This window comes from Tympanuchus pallidicinctus, unplaced genomic scaffold (assembly GCF_026119805.1).
Source record: "Tympanuchus pallidicinctus isolate F22 unplaced genomic scaffold, pur_lepc_1.0 scaffold3, whole genome shotgun sequence".
NCBI classification, from domain to species: Eukaryota; Metazoa; Chordata; class Aves; order Galliformes; family Phasianidae; genus Tympanuchus; species Tympanuchus pallidicinctus.
In genome coordinates, this window is record NW_026294747.1 from 48,809,948 (window position 1) to 48,829,875 (window position 19,928).

At 49.1% G+C, this 19,928-nt stretch overlaps 1 protein-coding gene across 1 annotated transcript; it reads right to left on the reverse strand.

Annotated features, from left to right (window-relative positions):
- Positions 1-9,028: 9,028 nt before the first annotated feature.
- On the reverse strand, positions 9,029-10,513 carry ANKRD9 (ankyrin repeat domain 9). The gene is made up of 2 exons (XM_052695856.1): positions 10,411-10,513; positions 9,029-10,222 (listed from the first exon to the last, which is right to left on the reverse strand). The coding sequence occupies exon 2, from the start codon at positions 10,169-10,171 to the stop codon at positions 9,293-9,295; it is 879 nt and encodes a 292-aa protein (XP_052551816.1). The 5' UTR covers positions 10,172-10,222; positions 10,411-10,513; the 3' UTR covers positions 9,029-9,292.
- Positions 10,514-19,928: the final 9,415 nt, after the last annotated feature.

The window sequence follows — 19,928 nt, forward strand, 5'->3', positions numbered from 1 at the left end:
CTTCAGTTCTAATTAGCTGCTTAACAATGTACTGTCAGCATGAGGTGTTCATTCTGAAGAACAACAATAGAAATCTGAAATGTTTGTCTGTGCTGAGAACAGATAAATTGGAGAGTGGAATCCTGTTGCTCTTAAAACCTGCTGACTTCTTTTCATCCCATTCTTTCCCGGTACAGGGTGCTTTCTCCCATCCTCCATGCGTAACTGCATGATTACATGGTGCCCATACAAAACTGTGCTGGGAGGAGAACACAGGACTCTGTAGAGGCTGTTCTGAGTGTTTTGTTTGTGGCCTTCCCTTCCCATCTTGTTATTTTAATTGTTCTGCACCAAGAGTTAAGGTTCAAGGAGGCAGCAGAGCTGCTCCTCCTCAAGCTCTGCTAATTGTGTAAATAGAAGTTAATGCCAATACAGTTTTGTGATACTTCTGATCATAGAATCACAAAGTTGGAAAGGACCTACAAGATCATCTAGTCCAACCATGATCTGATACACCGTTGTCCATAGTCCTTTGCAGCACTTTTCACCAGTGTTCACCAGTGGCTGTTTGCAATATGGTAGCATCTTAAACCTGATCTTAATAGTGAACTTTTAAAATGGGAAGTGAAGTGTGTTTTTGGGTTTGGTTTGTTTTTTTTTTTTTTTTTAATGAGCAAGAGAGCCCATGTCTTTTCAGATGAGGTTTTCAAAGCATACGGAACAAGATGAGTTCAGTTTCCTCTTAAAAAGCTCTGCTTTGTTCAGTCCCTGAGTTCTGCTGTCATATCTATTAGGACCAGTTCTTATTAGGGCCTAAACACAGCCAGACAAGTAGGGAATGTTGGAACACTTGTCTTTCATATTTTGCCTTATATAAATCTATAGGGACAGCTCTCACTACCATGGATGTGAATATGGCTTTGGGAACATCATTAGTAAGATCTAAGGTAATATCACCATATGATATCTTTAGAGGCAGCTCTGCTTGTGTTCAGCCAAACAAAGGATGCTTTTGGAAACCATCCCAGGCAGGAGAGTTTGCAAAATAAATGCATCTACTTTGTTTGAAGTGAGAGCCAGGTACCAAGTGTTTCTTCTTGGCAGTGACTCGAAGTTTTGACATGGATGCCACTTGGGGTAGGGATATGATGGTTTCAGGGGATGCTAAAGAGAATAATTCTGGCCTACAGAAGAAGAGTGAGTAAAGAAGAATCTTAATGGCAGGAAATATGTCCTCGTAATAGGCCTGCTATTTAGGCTCTGCTACTGTCTTTGATAGGAAATGGTGGCAGTTCCATTCTGTGAGTCATTTAGCACTGGATAAAGGGAAGAAACAATCCTCATAAGGATATCAAGGGGTGAGAACACCCATTAAGCCACTGAATCTTTTCTTGTTTTGCTTGACTGTTGTTCTCTTTTTCTATATAAATAATGTCATTTTGTTTTCCTTTCTAAGTATTTGTGCCTTTTTGTTCTGTTTGGTAGATGGAAGTGCCCTTAGCAGAAAGAGCCTTTGAAGGTGCAGAATATGCATGTCTCACATTGATGTCATTTTGGCAGGTTCTAGGTGCTGGCTTCTATAATCTTTCTTCCCAGACGTTAGCCTTCCACAAGTGGATGCTCATGTCTAGCATCAGCTTTTGTTTTCATCAGGCCTGAGCTATGTCATGTTACCCTTTATTTTTTATTTTCTGTTTTGCACCAAAGTGAGCCATCGCATCATTCTCCATGTCTCCTTCGGGCAGCAGCGCTCTCTGAAGCAAACAATTTGTCTTTACCTATAGTCAGGTGAAGAGAGAGGGCACGCAAACAGAAAGTAGAAGTTGAAGGTTTGCTGCTGACAGACTTCCTGTCCTCAGGAGTGGTTTCTAAACACTACTTGGAAAGGCATAAACCTGGTTGGTGAGCAGGGTGATGTGACTCATTAACCAGAAGTTCAGCTGAGTGTCAAGCTTGCATTTTACAGCAAGGGTGTATGCTCGAGGACAGCACGACAGTCAGGACAAGTACATTCTACAGTGTGCAACAAAGAGCGAGCAACAAAGCAGCGTTTTCCCATTGCAGAGATTAGGAAACTAGGAAGGCAGCCAAAAATGCCACAGTCATGTTAGAGCTTAATGTTTTGAAAGGATATGGGTTCCCTGTAGGTTCTGGGCTCAAGTCTTGCTCTTACAGCACAGCCCACTAGCCAAACTAAAAGCCATTGGCTCAGATAGCTAAGTGGGCTTGTCTCTTCACAGAGACCAGCTGACAAGGGTAGGGCACATGTCTCTCTGCCACGCTATAGTTAATGCCTGGGCCATCAGGGATACTTGTGGTGCTTATAACATCCCATTGTAAGAGTGAAGGTTCAGTGTGTGTCCCATTGCAAAGAGTGTCTCCTACAGAGTCACTGCATCAGTATCAGGTTTGTGTCTGAGAAAAGCTTCATTGTGGCCTAAAGTAACAAATAGAACTTGGTAAGGTCACAGCCTGAAGCAGGGATATGGTTACATACATTTCTCTGCTTTTGTTTTAACAGGGAGCCTGCACAAGATTTGTTTGGTATCTGAGCAACCAGTTTCTAAAGCATCAAATGCCAAGCAGTGGGCAGGAAGGAGTTTCTTTCGGTTCTGGAACAAAAGACTTCTGAATCCCCTTGCAGCTCAATACCCAAGCTTTGGCACAGTGCAGTACTATTTCTCCATGCATGAACTGTAAATGCTGAAAAGGTGAATGCACGCAGATCCAGACTACCAGCTGGGATCTGTCACCTCCCGAAGTGAATGTTCAGTGCTGCTTAGCATCCCCTAGAAAGCGGAGCATTCTCTAAGTAACACTTTTCCCATGAGTTGGAGATGGGCAGAGCCAAGTTCTGCATTACTCCTTCCTTTTGCCTGGCACTCCCTCGATGTCAGGGCAACAAAGGAATTTGCTGCTCCTTTCTTCACCTCCCATCATTCAGCAGAAGTAGAAAGAGAGCTGGAACTTAATCTTGCTGTTAGAACAGAGTACAGAGAATTGTGACTCTTTTCTGCCCCTGTAGGCTTAGCTGGGCAATAGGAAAAGATGTTTGCCTGACAGCTCTCTGACTTGTACAAGCAAAAATGTTGTTTGCAGGGACAGCATAGACCAGACTGTTGCAGGACAAGAATGAGACTGCCAGCTTGCTGTGTGCAGCTTGAAGATTACCAGCCACCGCAGGGTGATTATTGAGCCAGAGACCTCTGGTGATAAACAGCATTTGCTGACATCACTTGAGGAAAAAGCTCTATCTGAGGAGCTGGGATTGTAACTGTTTTGTGTACTCAGTAAACTGGTAGGGGAGGAGATGTGATGGCTGATAGCTGTGTGGTACCAAAGCATAGCTGATACTGCGTGGTACCAAAAGATGAAGGCCTCAGATCCTCACAGCACAGATGTTGTGGTGCTTGGCCCTGTGGTTTGCCTGGCTGTACAGAGCTCCAACAGGACAGCCACTTCTCGACTTTTCCATAGGGGAGACAACCTGAGCAATACATGCACAAACAGCACTGAGGTTTTGTCCTTGAAATATTCTATCCAATGAGTGAATCAGCAACTGACTCACTGGTCTTGTCTCCCAGCAACTCCTTACCTCACGTCTGTCTCAGAAGGTGTTTTTCTGCCCAGGCGTTCTTGGTATAACCACATCCCCAGTGCTGCTGCTGAGTCAAACCTTGGGCATCTGAAGACGACAAATTTGACAGCATGCTGCTCTTTTTCTGTTAGCATGTTTCCCTCTCCAGCACTGGAGTTCACTGATGATTCTTGTCACACTGCTGGGGCCAGGTGTTTGCTGCAGCTATCACTGGCAGAGGTCTACCCATCCATCTTATTCACTGTCAAGTGAAGCCCTGTGGTGTTGTCAGTGCATTTCCTTAGCTCTGTGGTCCCTAAGGTCCTAGCATCCCTCCTGCTGGGCAAGCCTGAAAATATTTGTGTCTGTCCTGTCTCCTTGCAGATGTGGTGGCTTCCCAGCCCTAAGACAAGCAGCCACTTAAGTCACCTCCCTCACTCAGCTCAAGACTTTTTTGTCAGCCTGCTGTTGACTGTAGTCCTGCCTGTGTGGTCATTAACAACAAACTGAAATAAGTTTGAGCTTCTGCATCCCTCTGCCTTTCACTTTGAGTCACTAACTCATAGCTTTCCTTGTTACAGGAGTGTGAGAAAGCATTGGAGCATTAGCAGATAGTTTTGTAGGAAAGGACATTCAGAACTCGGCTGCTCAAGGGACTCGATTACAGTGAGTTAGAAATTACTTAAACTTTTAGGCTTTGTTCTAAAATTCTGCTTTGAACATTTGACACTGCATTAAAAATATAAGTGTGAAATGCTGTAACATGTTTACTGTAACTTGCACATTGAAAGAGTTAACAGCAGAATGACAAAAGAACACCCTGCATCAAAACAGTAATTACTACCATGGCTGGAACGGAGGGGCAGAGGGGCAGTCATGGAAAGGGAAGCTGTGTGAACGGAGAGAACATGGGCATACTCAGTCTTCCAAATTGAACCAGAGTCTGAAGATGCTGCCTGTTTGCTGGTGTGTGAGAAGAGATGGGCAGATGGGCACTTTGTCATCGGAGCCATTGGGCTGCAGAAGTTGAGCTGTGGTGCTGAGGCTGAATCAGAGCCCAGCAGTTCCCTGATGTTCTCTCCATAGCTGGAAGGCTGCTGCCTGTCCTGGCAGAGATGTGCAGCCAAGTGCTTTCTGCCTAGAAGTGATGGCCTCTCTCTCTTCCTTTGGCCTTCTTCCATTGCTTTTAGCAGAGGTGCCTAAGGAAAAGCTTGGCTGGCCTAATTCCATGCTCACCTCCCTGTTGGGATCTGTGGAGCTTTCTGCCCTCATGTTGGCCCTGAATAGGGAACATAGGGAAGGGCAGATGGGTCCATGGTCCTGCCTCATGTCCCAGCTGTGTAGGTATTTCACCATGAGTCAGGGTGAGTTGCATCAGGCCTGAATTTTGAGGCTAAATGCTTCTTCTGGAGGGGAGAGCTCATCTAAGACTGTATTGGACTTGTATACAGGGATCAAAACCCACAGACCTCAGCAATGATCTGTAAATGTGACCAATTTGTCATCATCTGAGGCTCCTGAAGATTTGCGTTGTTGATTTATGTGATCTTTCTATTTATCAACTGGTAGCAAAGAGCCATCAGTCCTTTCAGAGGCCAATGAGAGGAGAAGAAACCTTTTTTATCCCAGTTGAATTTCTTTTTGTAGCAGTGAACAATCTCTGTTGTTTTGGGATGTTTTTTTTTTTTTTTTTTGAGCGTGTGCTTTTTTTGTTTCCTTGTTTGCAAACTGTTGTATTTCTGTTTCCTGCTGTGAATGATGAAATGTGTTTTGCAAGAGAGGTCTGCTCCTTCCATTCTTGTGCTGTTCATGTATGCATATCTGCTTGATGGAAGGTGCAGGAATAAACCAGTGCAAGCTGCAGCCTTGCAAAATTATAGATGTGATTCTTGCATTTGACAGTACATGATGGATATATGTGGTCTGAGCAAGGAATTGGCAGTTTCTTTTTCACATGCACAGGTGGAGGAGTGACCACTTTATCAGTCATCAACCTCAGAGAGCTTCTGGCACCAGCAAGTGATGGAGGTACTGCCACAAAGGTGTTAGGAAAGTTGGTCTGCAAGGATTTACAGTTTAAATATTAAGCACAAGGCTTGGGTGCCTTGTTTGTCTTGTTAGGGGCATTGATCTGAAGATGGCTGATGCAATGCCCAATAATGTGCTGATGTCAATAAATCTGTTACATTGCAAGTCAAAAACCCGTACAACTTGAATGGTAGACACGGGACAAACAGAGATTAGGAAACAAACCTGGCACCACGTCCCACTTCTTGTCGCTGTCTTTACATGCCTTTTTACTGGATCTTTGTGCTTCCTACTTTCAGCTTCATTTCCAAGCAGTCTAACTACAGCTCTGCCATAGCCACGGCCTCTGCCTGCAGCTGTCTGTGCGCAGCTTCCTGTTCTCAACTGGATGCCTGTCTGGTTCAGTTTGCAGAAGTTGTCCACACGGAGGAGCCTGTTCATTAACAGCCCTCTTTCTCTCTGAAATGCTCATCTATTTGCAGTGGGTTCTCATTGTGCTGTGTTAAGCGGATTTGGAGCGTGATATTCCATTACTGTGCATCTTCATGAGGGGAGTTATTTTCAGGTATGTAACACCTGCATCTTCTGCTGAGTGGAAGGTGCCTGCCTCTGGCAGAACTCCTACCAGCCTATGGTACGATCCTGCTTTTATGGCAGAAAAATACATCAGGGAGTTGCATTGAGGCAGATGTTATGTAGTTTTAAAAACACCCTTTACAGTAAGCTGCCCAGTTTTGTGTTCTCATCAGTTTAAGTTCTTAATCTTTTGGGTAAAAGAAGACTGTTGAAGATCCTAAATCCACCTTTTAACTGAGCTGCGCACAATCAAAATAGGCTTGAGCTCCTTTGGCAGGTGCTGGGCAGGCCAAATGTTGTGACTCCCAAAATATTTAAAGGAGCTGCAGAGAGGTGTTGATTGCAAAGAGGAAAAAAGCAAAAGTAATGCACTGCTTCTTCCCCTTTCTTTCAGAATCAGACTGTTTCAGGCCTTCTTAGCAAATAAAATCAGTTTGTACTAAAAGGTGGGTAGCAATGTTCTTATTTTAAAGTGTAACACATGGGAATTATTTGTTGTCTTTCCTGCTGTTTCATGATAGAAGGCTTTTCAGAAGAGCTGGCTATAACTAAGCTTTTCAAGAATACTGGCTCTCTGTATAGCTGCGTATGCATTTGAAAGCATTTCCCACAGATGAGCAAAATGCCTTCTGTGCCTGCATTAATCTGTGAGGTCACACAGAAGATCTTATGTCCTTACCTGTGGGCTGTTGTGGTGTTAGGACCTGGTGAATCTCCTTACCCTCACTTTGTGGTCAGCTGACTCTAGTACTGGCAGTGCTCATCTGCAGAGATGAAATGACCACCCCAGTTTGCTTTATTCAGCTTGACAGTGGTGTCAGGGGCCTGGTGGTGTAGGACAGGCGCGCTGGCAAGTCGCTGTGAGGTGAGCTGTTGCTGCTATTGCTTGCTCTGCGGCCAAACAGTGGACTTCTGTTTCCAAAGCTGAGAAGCCCCAGCCTCTTTCCAAGCTGTGACTGTTTGCAGGCAAGCCTGGACCCAGCTGGGAGAGTGATGTGTGCAGTCACCGGTGTGGTTTGCCCACGTTGCTAGATGAAGCATACCAGACACATTGGCATGGCGCGCGTGGTGAGGTCTGTCAGTGACCTTCAGCAGAGTAATCCCAGCATGGGCTCAGCAAGGCAGCGACAGGCTTGACTTCTGTCCTAGAATAACAGGAGGGGCACAGCAATTAGCTGACTTTGGACCCATCGCACCATATTGAGGGGGGAACGCATTCCATTTGCCAAAGTAAATTAGTCTGCTAAAGTGAATTACCTGAAAGCTGGTGGGACCTTCCCAGCCCCCCCATCTCTGCCTCCTCCCTGACCTCCGCACACTTTCCATGTGCAAGTTAGCTCTGACTGCTGCACTTTTCATTGGTCTTGGAAGAGTTCCACAGCATTATTCCAAAAGCGCTGGAGAAAATGTACTCCAATGAAAAATTTAACAACATGGATTTTTTTTTTTCATTAAGCTGCTAAGAGAGGGATAAGTTCCTTGGAGTTTTGTATTTTTTATCACCAACACGTTAGCTGAAGAGAGAATAGTTAGAGCTGTTATATGCTTTCCAACGTGGAGCCTGAATTTCTTGGCTTCCCAAGGAACGTTTGCTCTTCTAGGAAGCATTTTCAGTGCTATCAGTTTAAGAATAGCAATCTTCTTCCTTACATCTCAAATTTCAGAGGTATGGCTAATCTTTTAGTGTGTGGGCAGTATGGAGATATTTTTTAGTGATGAAATACCGCTCTTCTGCTGAAGAAAGAATAACATAGCACCTCATTCTATAATTTATTTTTTTCTAACCAAGATGAATTCATGAATAAAGAAATTAATATTTTGAATGTGGCCTCTTAGCCCTCAGTGCATCAGTTCTGTATGATTCTGAAGGGAACTGCACTGCTAAAATAGTTCAAGTGGCAAATTGCTCCGTGGCTACAACTTGAAGCATCAAAACAAAACCCCACAGTTTCACTGCTGCCTTCCAGCAATAGAGGCAGTGCTGCAGCTTGGGGGAGATTTCCATCATGGAAGTGGTAGAGCCAGCACAGCTCACTCCCATAGAGCAGGCAGGGACAGTGCCAGCTTTACAGGAGCAAAGCAGCACAGCTTCCCAGGATTGTGCAGAGTAAAGGTTGCAGAGCAAAGAATTTAATGCTGCACCCTTTACTCGGGACGTAAGCTTTGCAGCAGGACCTTGCCCCTAGAGGAGTTTTCTATCTGGAGCAGCTGTGAGGGCATTTCACATACCTTGGAGCATCTCATAAGGGATATTTGAACCAGAGTCATTACCACTTTCGGGGGACAGGCACTGGGAGTTGGAATCTGCATGAAAAGCTGTCAGATTGCCACATCCAAGTAAATCCCTCTCATTGGGGCAGAGGTTGACCCTCCTGCACGCCCCATGCCAGCCTCCTCATTGCCCTGAAGCGATGGCACTTCACCCTGCAGCAGGAAGAGAGAGCTTTCTAGTCCTGGCTGTGAGAGCAGGAACAACTCTGGCCAGCTTTTCTCTGCTCCTGCCCTCAGCGTGGGTCTCCCCAAGGAACAGAAAGAACACTGCAAGGAAGCCAACTGCTATTTGTGCTTGTTTTAAGATACAATTGGCTCAGCTGCATGTCCCTGCCAGCCTTGTTTAAGGAGGTTTTAATAGTGTCTTCTCTTTAGTTTTGTGTACAAGATTAGGAAGTTTTCATCTGTGCCTTTAAAAAAAAAAAGCCCACATCCCTGCCAAGATGTATTAGGAGAGCTGCTAAAAAGGAGTCATCCTGTTCCAGGACTGCTCAGCTTATGTAACAGGGAAATCCTAACTAGCAGACTCTCCTCCTGTGTGCTGTCGGCAGGCACGTGCCATTTCAGAGTTTTCAGCTGCTTGATTGATACTTTGGATCATGTCTGCTGCTGTTTTATTTAGACGTATTTACAAATATATTCTCCCCCATATCCGTTTGTACAGGCTGTGTAATGCTATTATAAAATGCAGTACAGACCTCACCTCACCAAAAGGATCTTTAAATAAAATATACTGTAAAGTGCCAAATACAGTTGTTTTAAAAAAGACAGTTGCAATTAAAACAGGTACTTGGCTGCCGCAGGGGCAGCTTTGCACACCAGGACGTTTCCAGCACGAGTCTTTTGGGCAGGAGATCCCCTCTAGCTCTCCAGTTTCAAGTCCAAAGGCTTTAGGAAGTGCGGCAGAGGCAGATCGTCCAGAGCCTCGGGGAAGTGCTCGGGTGCAATGGTCCTGATCAAGACACGCATGGCTCCGACAAACAGTGACAAGGGAGCCAGGCCCACCAGGCAGCGGAACCGGCTCTCCCCCAGCAAGTCCTGCCACCGCTGCCGGTCATCCAGCAGTTGTTGCTTCATAGCAAACCGCAGGTCCTGAGGCACGAAGAGGAAGAGGCAGTCGAGGCAGAGCAGCTTGGCACGCATGTTGGCCCCTGGCGCTTGGCCTACCTGCTGCAGCAGGGTGTCCAGGGGGGTGTTCCCCACGGCGTCACGCAGGCAGGGCGATGCGCCGTGCCCCAGCAGCAGCAGCAGGCACTCGGGCTGCACCAGCTCGCAGGCCAGGTGCAGGGCCGTCTTGCCACCCTCCACGCGGCTGCAGCCCCGGCGGTCCAGGTGGGCAGCCCGCTCTGCTGGTGGGAAGGCCTGCACGGCCTTGAGGATGCGGAAGAGGATGCGGACGCGGTTGTAGCGGACGGCCATGGCCAGGTGAGGGGCTGAGGCCTGGCAGCAGCTGAAGCTCTGGCTGGGCACAGCCAGCGCGCTCTGAGGGAACTTAGCGAGCAGGTGCCGGGCATAGGGCTGGTGGTCATGTACCAGGGCGTACAGCAGTGCCTCGGAGGGCGAGTAGAGGCTCACCTTGCCCCCATCCTCCCAGTGGAAGACCTCCATGGTCCGCATGTCCTCCAGGAACCAGACGGGCAGCAGGTCGCGCACTGCTTGGTAGAAGGCGAAGGACGATTTCTTGCACTGCTTCTGCGACTGGGCGCCCCGGCTGCCGACCCACCGCAGGCTCCAAGGCATGGCGGGGGGCTTCCTCCCGGCCCGGCGAACAGAGACCGCATCAGCACCGACCTGCGGGAGCGGAGCGCCGTGAGAAGCCGGGCAGTCGGGACCGCCTCGCCGCACCCCGGAGAGAGGAACTCCCCCCCCCCACACACCACCACGTCTGCGGGAACCCGGCGTCTTCTCCGCCGCCCCCCTTCCCTCCGACCCCCGCCGCTCGGGACGCCCTCCCGCTGCCGGCTCCGCGCCGCACTCACCTCGCCGCTGAGTTCCGTGCCGGCGCGTCGCGGTGGGGCCAGAGCACAGCGCGGCGCCGCCGGGGCCTTTTATCCCCACCCCTCGCCCCGGGCGGTGAAGGTCGGTCAGGACCCGGGAACTGTCCATCCGCCGCCGATTGGCGGCAGCCCCGGCCCCCCGAGCGCCCATTGGCTGCGGGGAGAGGACGGGGCGCTGCACCGCCGCGTGCGTCACGGGAGGCAAAGTTCCAAGAAACTTGGGAGGGCGCGCGGACGGCCGGGGGGCGGGGAGAAGCGCAGGGGGCGGGGCGGGGGATCCCGGCTCTGCGGCTGAGGCCTCGCGGGGGGCTGCCGGTGCCCAGGTGCGTCCGACGCATCCGCGCCGTGCGTAACCTGCCGTGGTAATTGCGGCCCCTTCCGGGACTGCTCTGTGTCGGAGGAAGAGCGTGACCTGCGCCCTGGCACAGCCTGCAGTGACAGAGCCTGATACCCCGGTTTGAGTGTGACCATGATGTGTATGTTACCTGTGGACGCACCGACAGGCTTGTTTGTTTGCATTCCCGCCTGGGTTTAATCACTTTGGATTAAGTAACTGATCTTATTACTTATCTGGCTATGAGAGGGCTTATCGCAGGTTGCTTGGCACATGATGGAGACACAACTGGTCGTCAGCACAACTCTGACACGTCCTCTTGCAGCTCCTTCTCCTTTGCCTTCCTCCAGCACATCGAGCCTTCCATTTTGGAGAAGAGAAGGCTCTGGGGAAACCTCATTGTGGCCTTGCAATACTTGAAGGGAGCATAAAAACAGGAGGGGGAACAAATGGCTGTTTATGAGGGTGGATAGTGATAGGACAGGAGGGAAGGTTTGAGACAGGGGAGGTTTAGGTTAGATATTAAGAGGAAGTTTTTCACTTAGTGACATACTGGAACAGGCTGCCCAAGGAAGCTGTGGATGCCCCATCCCTGGAGGCATTCAAGGCCAGGCTGGATGTGGCTCTGGGCAGCCTGCTCTGGTGGTTGGTGACCTGCACATAGCAGGGGGGTTGAAACTAGATGATCTCTGTGGTCCTTTTCAACACAGGCCATTCCATGATTCTATGATTCCTCCATCCAGTGAGCAGCATAAGGCCGCTCGCTGCCCCAAGGCCCACGTGGCACAAAGGGGAAAGCTCTGCAATGGGTGCTGTGTGTTACCTGTGGTAACATACTGGCCAGTGACTTAATGGGCATGATTGTGGGTGTTATTAAGGGCAATATCAGAATAGCCAATGTGAACAACGTTGTTGAACGTAGTTAATGTTTAGCATTGCTCTTGAGTAGGAGATAAAGAAAGGGCGATTAATGCATCCCTCAGTTCTGAAGAGGCAGAACAATGCGGGTGTCAGGCTTTCTGAGCTAGTCTGGTGCTGAACGTTTACCAGTTCCCCCTATTGCAAGCAGGCTCAGGACCAAAGTTCAGCAGCGTTTGGACACAGCCCCCAGGCCGCAGTGCTGGAGTGGCAGAGCTGCAGGTTTGCTTTAAGCCCCTGGAGGCTTTGTCAACAACTCAGGCGGAAACCTGGCGTCCTGCTTAGCTGAACTTCAACATCTTGAAGAGAAGTAGCAGGTGAGGGGTTGGCAGGGAGCTGCTGGGCTGCAATGCTCATGCTGTGTGGCCTTCTCCTACTGCAGCTGTATGGATGCCCTCCCAGCAGCATCCCCTTTGCTTGTCCTTCTCCCGGCGGCCTGTGTTTGTGTCATGGCTGCGGCTGTCGTGGCATCACTGCTGATCCTGAGCCCCTGCCGAAAGCATCAACCATGGCTCCCTCCCTCAGCCTGGAGTCTCCTCCTCACTCCTTTGTGCTGTTCTGCTTCCTGGCTCAGCTCGGTGTGAATCATTGCTACAGAGCCCGAAGTCCTGTAATCCTGGCCAGGTTGCTTTCTCTTCGGTAGGATTGGGGTAAGATCCTTCCTGACCCACAGCGTGAAAGGAAACCTGCGTTGGGAACAGCAGGGTGAACAAGCCTTCTCTTATTACTATTATTACTATTATTACTAAGCCTACTCTTATTACTACCTTCATTTCCTGGCTGTTGATATGACGCCCTTTCAAAAACCTGCATCCTTGGGATGCAGAGACAAATGGGAATCTGAGCACAGCTCCAAGCCTCCTGTTCTGGCCAGGACACGGCTCCCCCAGCTCTGGGGTGAAGACCATGCCATGAAGGCAAGCTGCTCCCAGACGTCAGCCTGGCTGGGTGGGGGTTCTTCAGCAGAACCCAGATTTTAGGCTTTGAAACCCATTATTTTTAAGTCAGCCTGAGGAGGAGATGGTCCTCCATGTCTGTCTGCAATCTCAGGCCCTCAGGTTTGGTCACAGACCACGGGCATCCTTTTTGGCTGGGTCAGTGACTACTCCTTGTTGAGCCTTGATTTTGTCACCTGTGATAAGTGAGCCATGTTCATCATTTCTGAAACCAGCACAGAACCACGGCTGAGACTGAATTTAACCCAATCTATTACAGGAGGGGGAGCTTAAAAATGTGCCTGTCCCTTAGAAGACCAAAGGGGCTGGATGTCTTTTGGGGAGCTCTGTTGTGTAAGGGATTGGGGTCCATGGACTCTTGGCATCCATCAATGGCTGTGGCCATCAGCTTGATGCTGCTTGTTAAAAATATTGTCCCAGCTGTATTAATATGACCAGACTGAATTGCATCTGAGCTGAACATTGTGAGCCTAAGGCAGAACATAAATATAGAATCAAAACAGCCTGACATAAGAGTCATCTGTCCTCTTCTGTGTGAGAAGCGAAGGGGAAGGAGGACGAGGGCATTCTGGGGTGGTTCTGGGGCATTTCCAGGCTTTGCCCTGAGCCTCGATCAGCCCTGCACAGGGTCTTGGGGCACAAGGGACCCCAGTGTGCCCCTGGTCAGTGTCCGTGCCACAGGACTGTGCGTTCAGCACATTTTTATCCTGGGGTTACATTTGCCTAGACAAAGTCTGCAATCATGAATGACTATTTGTTTGATGTGTTTGCCTAACTGGATTACCCTTATCATAATGATAGAGCAGCCCGGCCTTGGCACAGCTAAAGCCAAGGGCTGGGGGGAAGGGTGGTCGAGCTCCTGCCTCCCTTGCCCCAAATGCAGCCTGACTCTGCTACCTTGGCAGCACCCAGCTGGTGCTTTGCTGGCATTTAGTGCTCCGCTTTTGGAATGAGCACCTGTGGTGTGTGGATGCTGACATCGCGCCGGGCATTTCTCTCTCTGCACCTGAAAAACAAAACACCAAAGAAATCAATCATATTAAAAAGCCAGAAAAAGGATGCAGCGTTTTGCAATGAAGGTGCCTTCTCTATGGGGAATTGCTCCAAGTGAGAGCCTGATTGAACTCAGGGTGAATCTGTGACCCTCTGGTTCCCTGGGAATCAAGCTGTAGGGAACGGACCAATAAGTTGCTTGCTTTCTGCATTGTACACCATGAACCTGCCTAAAAATACTGCAAAAGCACCTGCTTGTATATGTGTGATTATTCAAATGTGCTGATTTGAAAGGCTCGAGGCAGGCCGGGCCCTCCCCAGCAGTGCTCCCAGCAGCAGTGAGCAGAGCCCTGCTGAGGCCCACGCCTGCTCCTGGCCGGGGACCTTCTCACTTTCACTGCTGTTCTCCCTGCCTGAAGCCCGCCTGCCCGCCCCAGGTCCAGGTGCTATTTGCAGAAGCAGAACCCACCGCCTGCTTCTTGCCGGTTCCCAAACAAGCAGGATCCTCTATTTATAATGTGCTATAATTGGCTCAGATGAAACTTGTGGTTATCAGCCTGCTGGGGCCCTCAGGGACGCTGATGCCGCGGGGTACAGAGGTGTGCAGTGTGAGCCGTGTGCTCACAGACCCCCACTTTCTGGAGCACCCTCAATTTGTCAGGGCTGGTGGGTCTGCTTTTCTAGGTGAGGTTTGGTGGCAGTGAGGCACTGTAAAGCCAGGAAGACAGAAATCTTCCCACCGCTCCTTGAAGATGCTTTTCACCAAACCCATCGTTTCTAACCCCAAGGCTTTTATAGCAGGGATGTGAGCAGGGCTCCAAAATGACCCGCTCCATCACCAGGCCTGAACCACTTGGGTTCGCTGCATTTGATGTAGCATCTGTTTGGTCTTGGTGGGCCTGCAGCCGTCTGCAGCCCACGAGGGATCCAGCTGTTCGGACTGAAATTGCCCTGGCCTCATAGCTGGACACAGGATGAGGTGCTGCGGTCTAGGAAGAGGCCGTGGCTCTTCCCCTTAGAAGCAGGTCTGTGTGTCGTCATGCTCACCCCAGGCCTGCATTCGGGCTGCTGTTGTTGTCTAAATCCTTCTGCTGTTAGAATTGTAAAACATGATGGATATATCGCCAAGCAGGGGGATTTAAAAAAAAAAAAATAATGGATGCTTTGCATATCTTTGAGGGCTTATTTTTATTCCCATTTGTTCATTCTCTCAGCTCTTGGCTGCCATCGGGTTTGCAGAAATAACAAAGGGGGGTGAGGGAAAGGCCAGCGCTTTGGGGGGCTCCTCCTGTTGGTGGAGGAGGCTGCAGGCAGCTCCAGCAGCACCTGTAGGCTTCATCATGCGCAGTGAAACAGGAAATCTGCTTCACGTTGAAAAAGAATATTGATTTATCAGTCAAATGCCCTTTTGCTGTGAAGTGCTGCTTAAAAGAAATCTTTCTTCCCCTTTCATTTCATAAAAACGCACTCAGAAGTCTTCTAGCAGTGCCTGGGGCTGCTCTGCTGCCAAGAAATCCCCCGGGTCTGTTGATTAAGCCTCCCTGATATTTCCGGTTTCTCTGTAATTGTTTTCTAATGAAATTTTCAAATCCGAGTATAATCAGGAGGTTGGACCACAGAGAGCTCACAGCAGGGTTCCTCATTTGGATATTTCTTTTCCTAAATCAGTAGCTGTCTTCTATGCAGAGATGAGAAGGTAATCTTCTGTGTGTAAAGACGTCCACAATCCAGGTGGCAGCGTCTTTTACCTGCAGGGTTCTGCGGTAACATCATTTTATGCAGCTCTCCATTGCTTTTGCCACTGAAATTATCGTTGCTGTCTGGTCAGATTTGCCTGTTCATTTGTCTTTTCATGGCTTAGCGAGTGGCTGAGGTATCACGACGTGGTTATCCCTGCCAGAATTCCCCCAGCGCTTCTGTGTATGCATTTTAGCGAGAGGCTGTCATGGAACGCTGTGCTGTGCCCCGAATTTAGCCGTGGGCTCACACTCCCAGGTACTGCCTGCACTTCATGGCATTCTTTGCTTCCTGCTGTGCCTCCAGCGCAGAAAACAGAAATATGAGAGCAAAAAAGGTTACGTAAAGAGGAGAAATGGGTGACAAAACCAAAATAGCTATAAACAGGAGCCCGGTATAAATAGCGAGCTGAGAAACACCCGAGCCTGGCTGCTGCATGGCAGAAAGGTCGGCTCCACTCCCTGACCTGTCCTGTGACCCTGAGCAGCGGTGCTGGGGTACACGTGGGGGTTGTGGCACCTGGGCACAGTCCCTCCTTATAAATGTCACAGCAATGGGATGGGGCAGGAAAGGTGCTGACGGTGAGTTCCATATAGCTCCAGGGGTGGGATTTTGTGCAAGCAACAGAAGTTCCCAGAGTTTCATACAGCTCATGCAAAGACAGGCTGCTCTTGCAAACCATGTGCGCTATGGAGCAGAAAAGACCTACAGTTTGGCCAGCGCTCAAGCACCTTTCTCTGTTGTCCTTGTGATGTGTCAGATAAGGGTTCAAGGTCTTTGGTTACTTGCATAGAATAAAAGCAGTTTTTCTTAAGTTGCTGCTGGCATCTGTGGGCTCTGGGTGCTGCTCTGTTGTTCTGTAAGATGACAGAAGTGGGAGGGAGGTACTGTGTGCTATGTGGTAAGGCTCCCAGCAGATCCCAGCATGTGCCTGTGGCTGTGCCCACACTGCTGTGCTCTTTGGGGTCGTGGCCGAGTGGGGAGATGGGGACAGCAGGCTGCTCCTGTGGTCATGCTCAGGGTGATGTCATGTTCTGGGCTCCTCAATAAATAGATGCTCTAATTTGCAATCTATTGCAAGATAATCATTTTAGTTACCCACTCCAAACACTGGATTTTTTTCTGCCTTTTTAATATATGTCACGATCATTTTTTTACGCTATCTGAAACCAGGATAACCAGCAGTCACTTTCGTTAAATGAAGAGCTATAACCACCAGTGCTCCTCCAGCAGAGCTTCCTCCTGATCTCTGCTCCGACCTGCCTTGCTGCAGGAGCAGTGCATCAGCAGCCGAAGGTTACCCCCTGCAGTAAATGTAAGGCTACTGCAGGTGTAGCACGAGCAGGATTGCATTTATTGGTGTGGATTTTCATGCTCAAAAAAAAAAAAGGCAAGAAGGCAAGAAAAAAGCTGCTTAAAAGCTGCTTGCTCCAATAGAATCCGATGCTGCCCTGTTTTATCACTGTCAGATTGTAAAAATTTGGTCCTGCTCCTGCTTTAAGATTCTTTTTTGGAGAACTGAGTTTCTGGGCAAAGTGGTGGCCTTGGGCATCACCCACACCAGGGTCGGCCCACTCTTCAGGAGCATCTGTCCTAGCAGACCCAACCCAAACTGCCCCATTTTGGGACTGCAGCAAGGTTTGTCCATCCCACCAAAAGAGTGGGGCTCGGAGCTTCGTGCCCCCAACAAACACAGAGCCCTGAGCTCTCAGTGGGATGCTGGCACGGCCCTTGGCAAGGCCCAGTCTGTGTATTCTCATGCAAAATTCAATAAATACAGCATTTTCAGGAACTTGGCTTAATCGGGGTTTTCAATCTTCTCCTTCATTGCCTTCTAATATACCCTCCTAACAATTAACTCTGGGTGTTGGGAGAATGCCAAATGCAGGGTAAAAGACTTCGTTTTTCTTTCCCATAATTAAATGTCATGTTCACTGTCTCTCCCACTATATTAAGTGTCCAGGCATGGTCTAACACACCCGTTGGTGGATTTCCATTGGGTCTGTTCGGAGCCCACATCCTGCTCAGCTCACATGGAGCAGACAGGGGCCCTAACAGGGAGAAAGCGGCTTTCTAATGCTATCCTGGGAAAAACAAGCCTGCAAAACCTCTCCCCTGTCTCCACATGTACTGTGACAAATATATTATGTGCCACCAGGTGCTGAAGAAGGCATGGTGGGAGAGGAGAGCTGGTGGGGCAAGCTGAGATGGGGCTGTTTCTCCCCAGTCCTCTGAGCCCAAAGGCACCTCATCTCCCATGGGACGACCTGCCCGGGGGATGTCCTGTCCCTGCCTTCCCCACCTCCTCCCACATCCCTCTTCGCTTTGGATAAACAGCCCTGAAAAGGGAGCCTTTGTTTCCAGCCGCATCAGGGGAATGGCTCCTAGTGGCACCGATAACCCTGCTTGCAAACAAGAGGACAGGCCTGACTACAAACAGGAGGCTCACAATGAATTCTCTTGTTTTCGGCACTTTGCCGTGTGAGACGTGTGACCGTCTGCACGCGAGGAGCCTGAGCATTGGCCTGCCCGTGAGCTCAGCCCTTGGTGACAGTGGGGTCCTCCCAGTCTGTGCTTGTCTCTGTCTGGGCCACAGAGACCCCTGCTATGGTTGTCCCCAGGTGGCCAATAGACGTGGGCTTTCTTTGTTCTTAGGGTGCCTGCTGAAGACCTGAAAACCATAGAATGATGGGATCATGAAGGCTGGAAAGAAGGTTCTAAGATCACCCAGTCCAACCATCTGCCCATCCCACCATACCCACTGAGCACATCCTTCAATACCACATCTCCACAGTTCTTGAACACCTCTGGGGACAGTGACTCCACCACCTCCCTGGGCAGCCTGTTCCCATGCCTCAGTGCTCCTTCTGAGAGGAGATTTTTCCCAGTATCCAACCTGAATCCGGTGGACAGAAGTGCCACGTGCATCTGCACAGTGGTGTTGGGACACCTGACCCATAGAGGGTTCAGCTAACATGGGCTTCAGGCCTGTGTGACGTCTGGGAGAGGACAGTCAGAACAGTGCTAGGAAAAGCAATGCTCAGCAAGATCAGGCTGGGGTGTGTGTGCTTTTACTTCTACCTTTGGCTGAAAACTGTTGGCTAAAATGCAAATAAAAAGCACTGCTGTTATTTTTTCAGCCTGTTCAAACTGCCATGAAATATACGACCATTCTGTTCTTTTATAACCTCTTATAAGCCCTCATTTTTAGCTTGCACTCCCCAGATCCCATAAAACAAATGGGCAGAAACGCCATAAAATGAACAAAATACTCAAACATGGCCAGTTCGTATTCCAAGTGTCTTATTAAATGCTTATTTAAAAAAAATATCCCTCTCCTTACATAAATATGTGATTGTTTATAAATCTGTAGCTAATTTTAAACTATTGGAAACGGATTCACAGTGGAACGACCCTATAGAAACAGAGCTTTGCACTGGGGTGCCAGCTGACTGTACTAAAGGATGGGAGCACAGCAGATGTGAGGTACCTGCATTTGAACATGATCAGAAAAGTTTTGCGTAGAAAACTCCTAGGTTTCTAGGAAAAAAAACCACACTCAAGTTAGAGTTCACTTATTCCATGTGTTTGGCTTTAACTAATGCACAAATACAAATCTCCACATGCTCTCAGTGGTCCCAGAGCCATCTCCTCTCTCCGATCCCCAAATCCTATGTGCTCTTTGCAGTGACAGGCTGAGAACAGCACTCTGGAGTAGATCTGCAGGAGCACAGCCAGCCCCAAACAGGCTGGCATGGCTTCAGCTCTGCATGTGAATTTGGCCATGGCTGGAATGTGTCTATGGGAGAAGACCTGGACAGAAGCAGTCTGTGATACCAGCCTGGTGTGGCCAAGAGAACTGGGGCTGCAGACACCAATTGCTCAGGGAAGGGCCTGAAGCCAAAGCATTTGATACCAGCACATTCGTGTAGAGTAATCCCGTATCAGTCCTTAAAGTGCTAAACTGGAAGTGAAATCAAGATTTTTCTCACTGCTGGATTTCATTCAGCCTTTCCAAATGGCTGAACACCACATACACTAAAGCTGTTTTGATAGCCTCATTCATCCTGAACAGCTGGAGACTTTCTAAAAAACAGTTCTGTACCCTGCAGGCTGCTCAGGTAGCATCGATGCACTGCAAAAGTGTTTCAGTGAACATCTCAGAACCCTCAAATCCAGCCTGCAAGCACCAGCACTACCTCACATCAGACTTCTTATTCTAGCATGGACTTTCCTCAGCAGGACAATGGTGTATAAAGCAGCTCCCAGTGAAGTAAGCACAGGGCTGGGCTCTGCTTTTGGGGGCCAACCAACTCTGCTTCTCTAGATTTCTCTCAGCAGAGTAATTTGCTGGGCAGCACTCAGCTGAGTGGCACAGCTTTGGGGGCTATGGAACCAGTGGTAGGTGGTGTTTCCCAAAGTTCTGTCTCCCAGAGGGACTGCACGGAGGCTGTCACAGGATGTGTGACTCATACTTAATGGGACTGAGCTGTTTTTGTCATTGTTGCTGACCCACATGGCCTGGGAAAGGTTCCCTGGGAGAGACCCCACTGTTGCCAGCC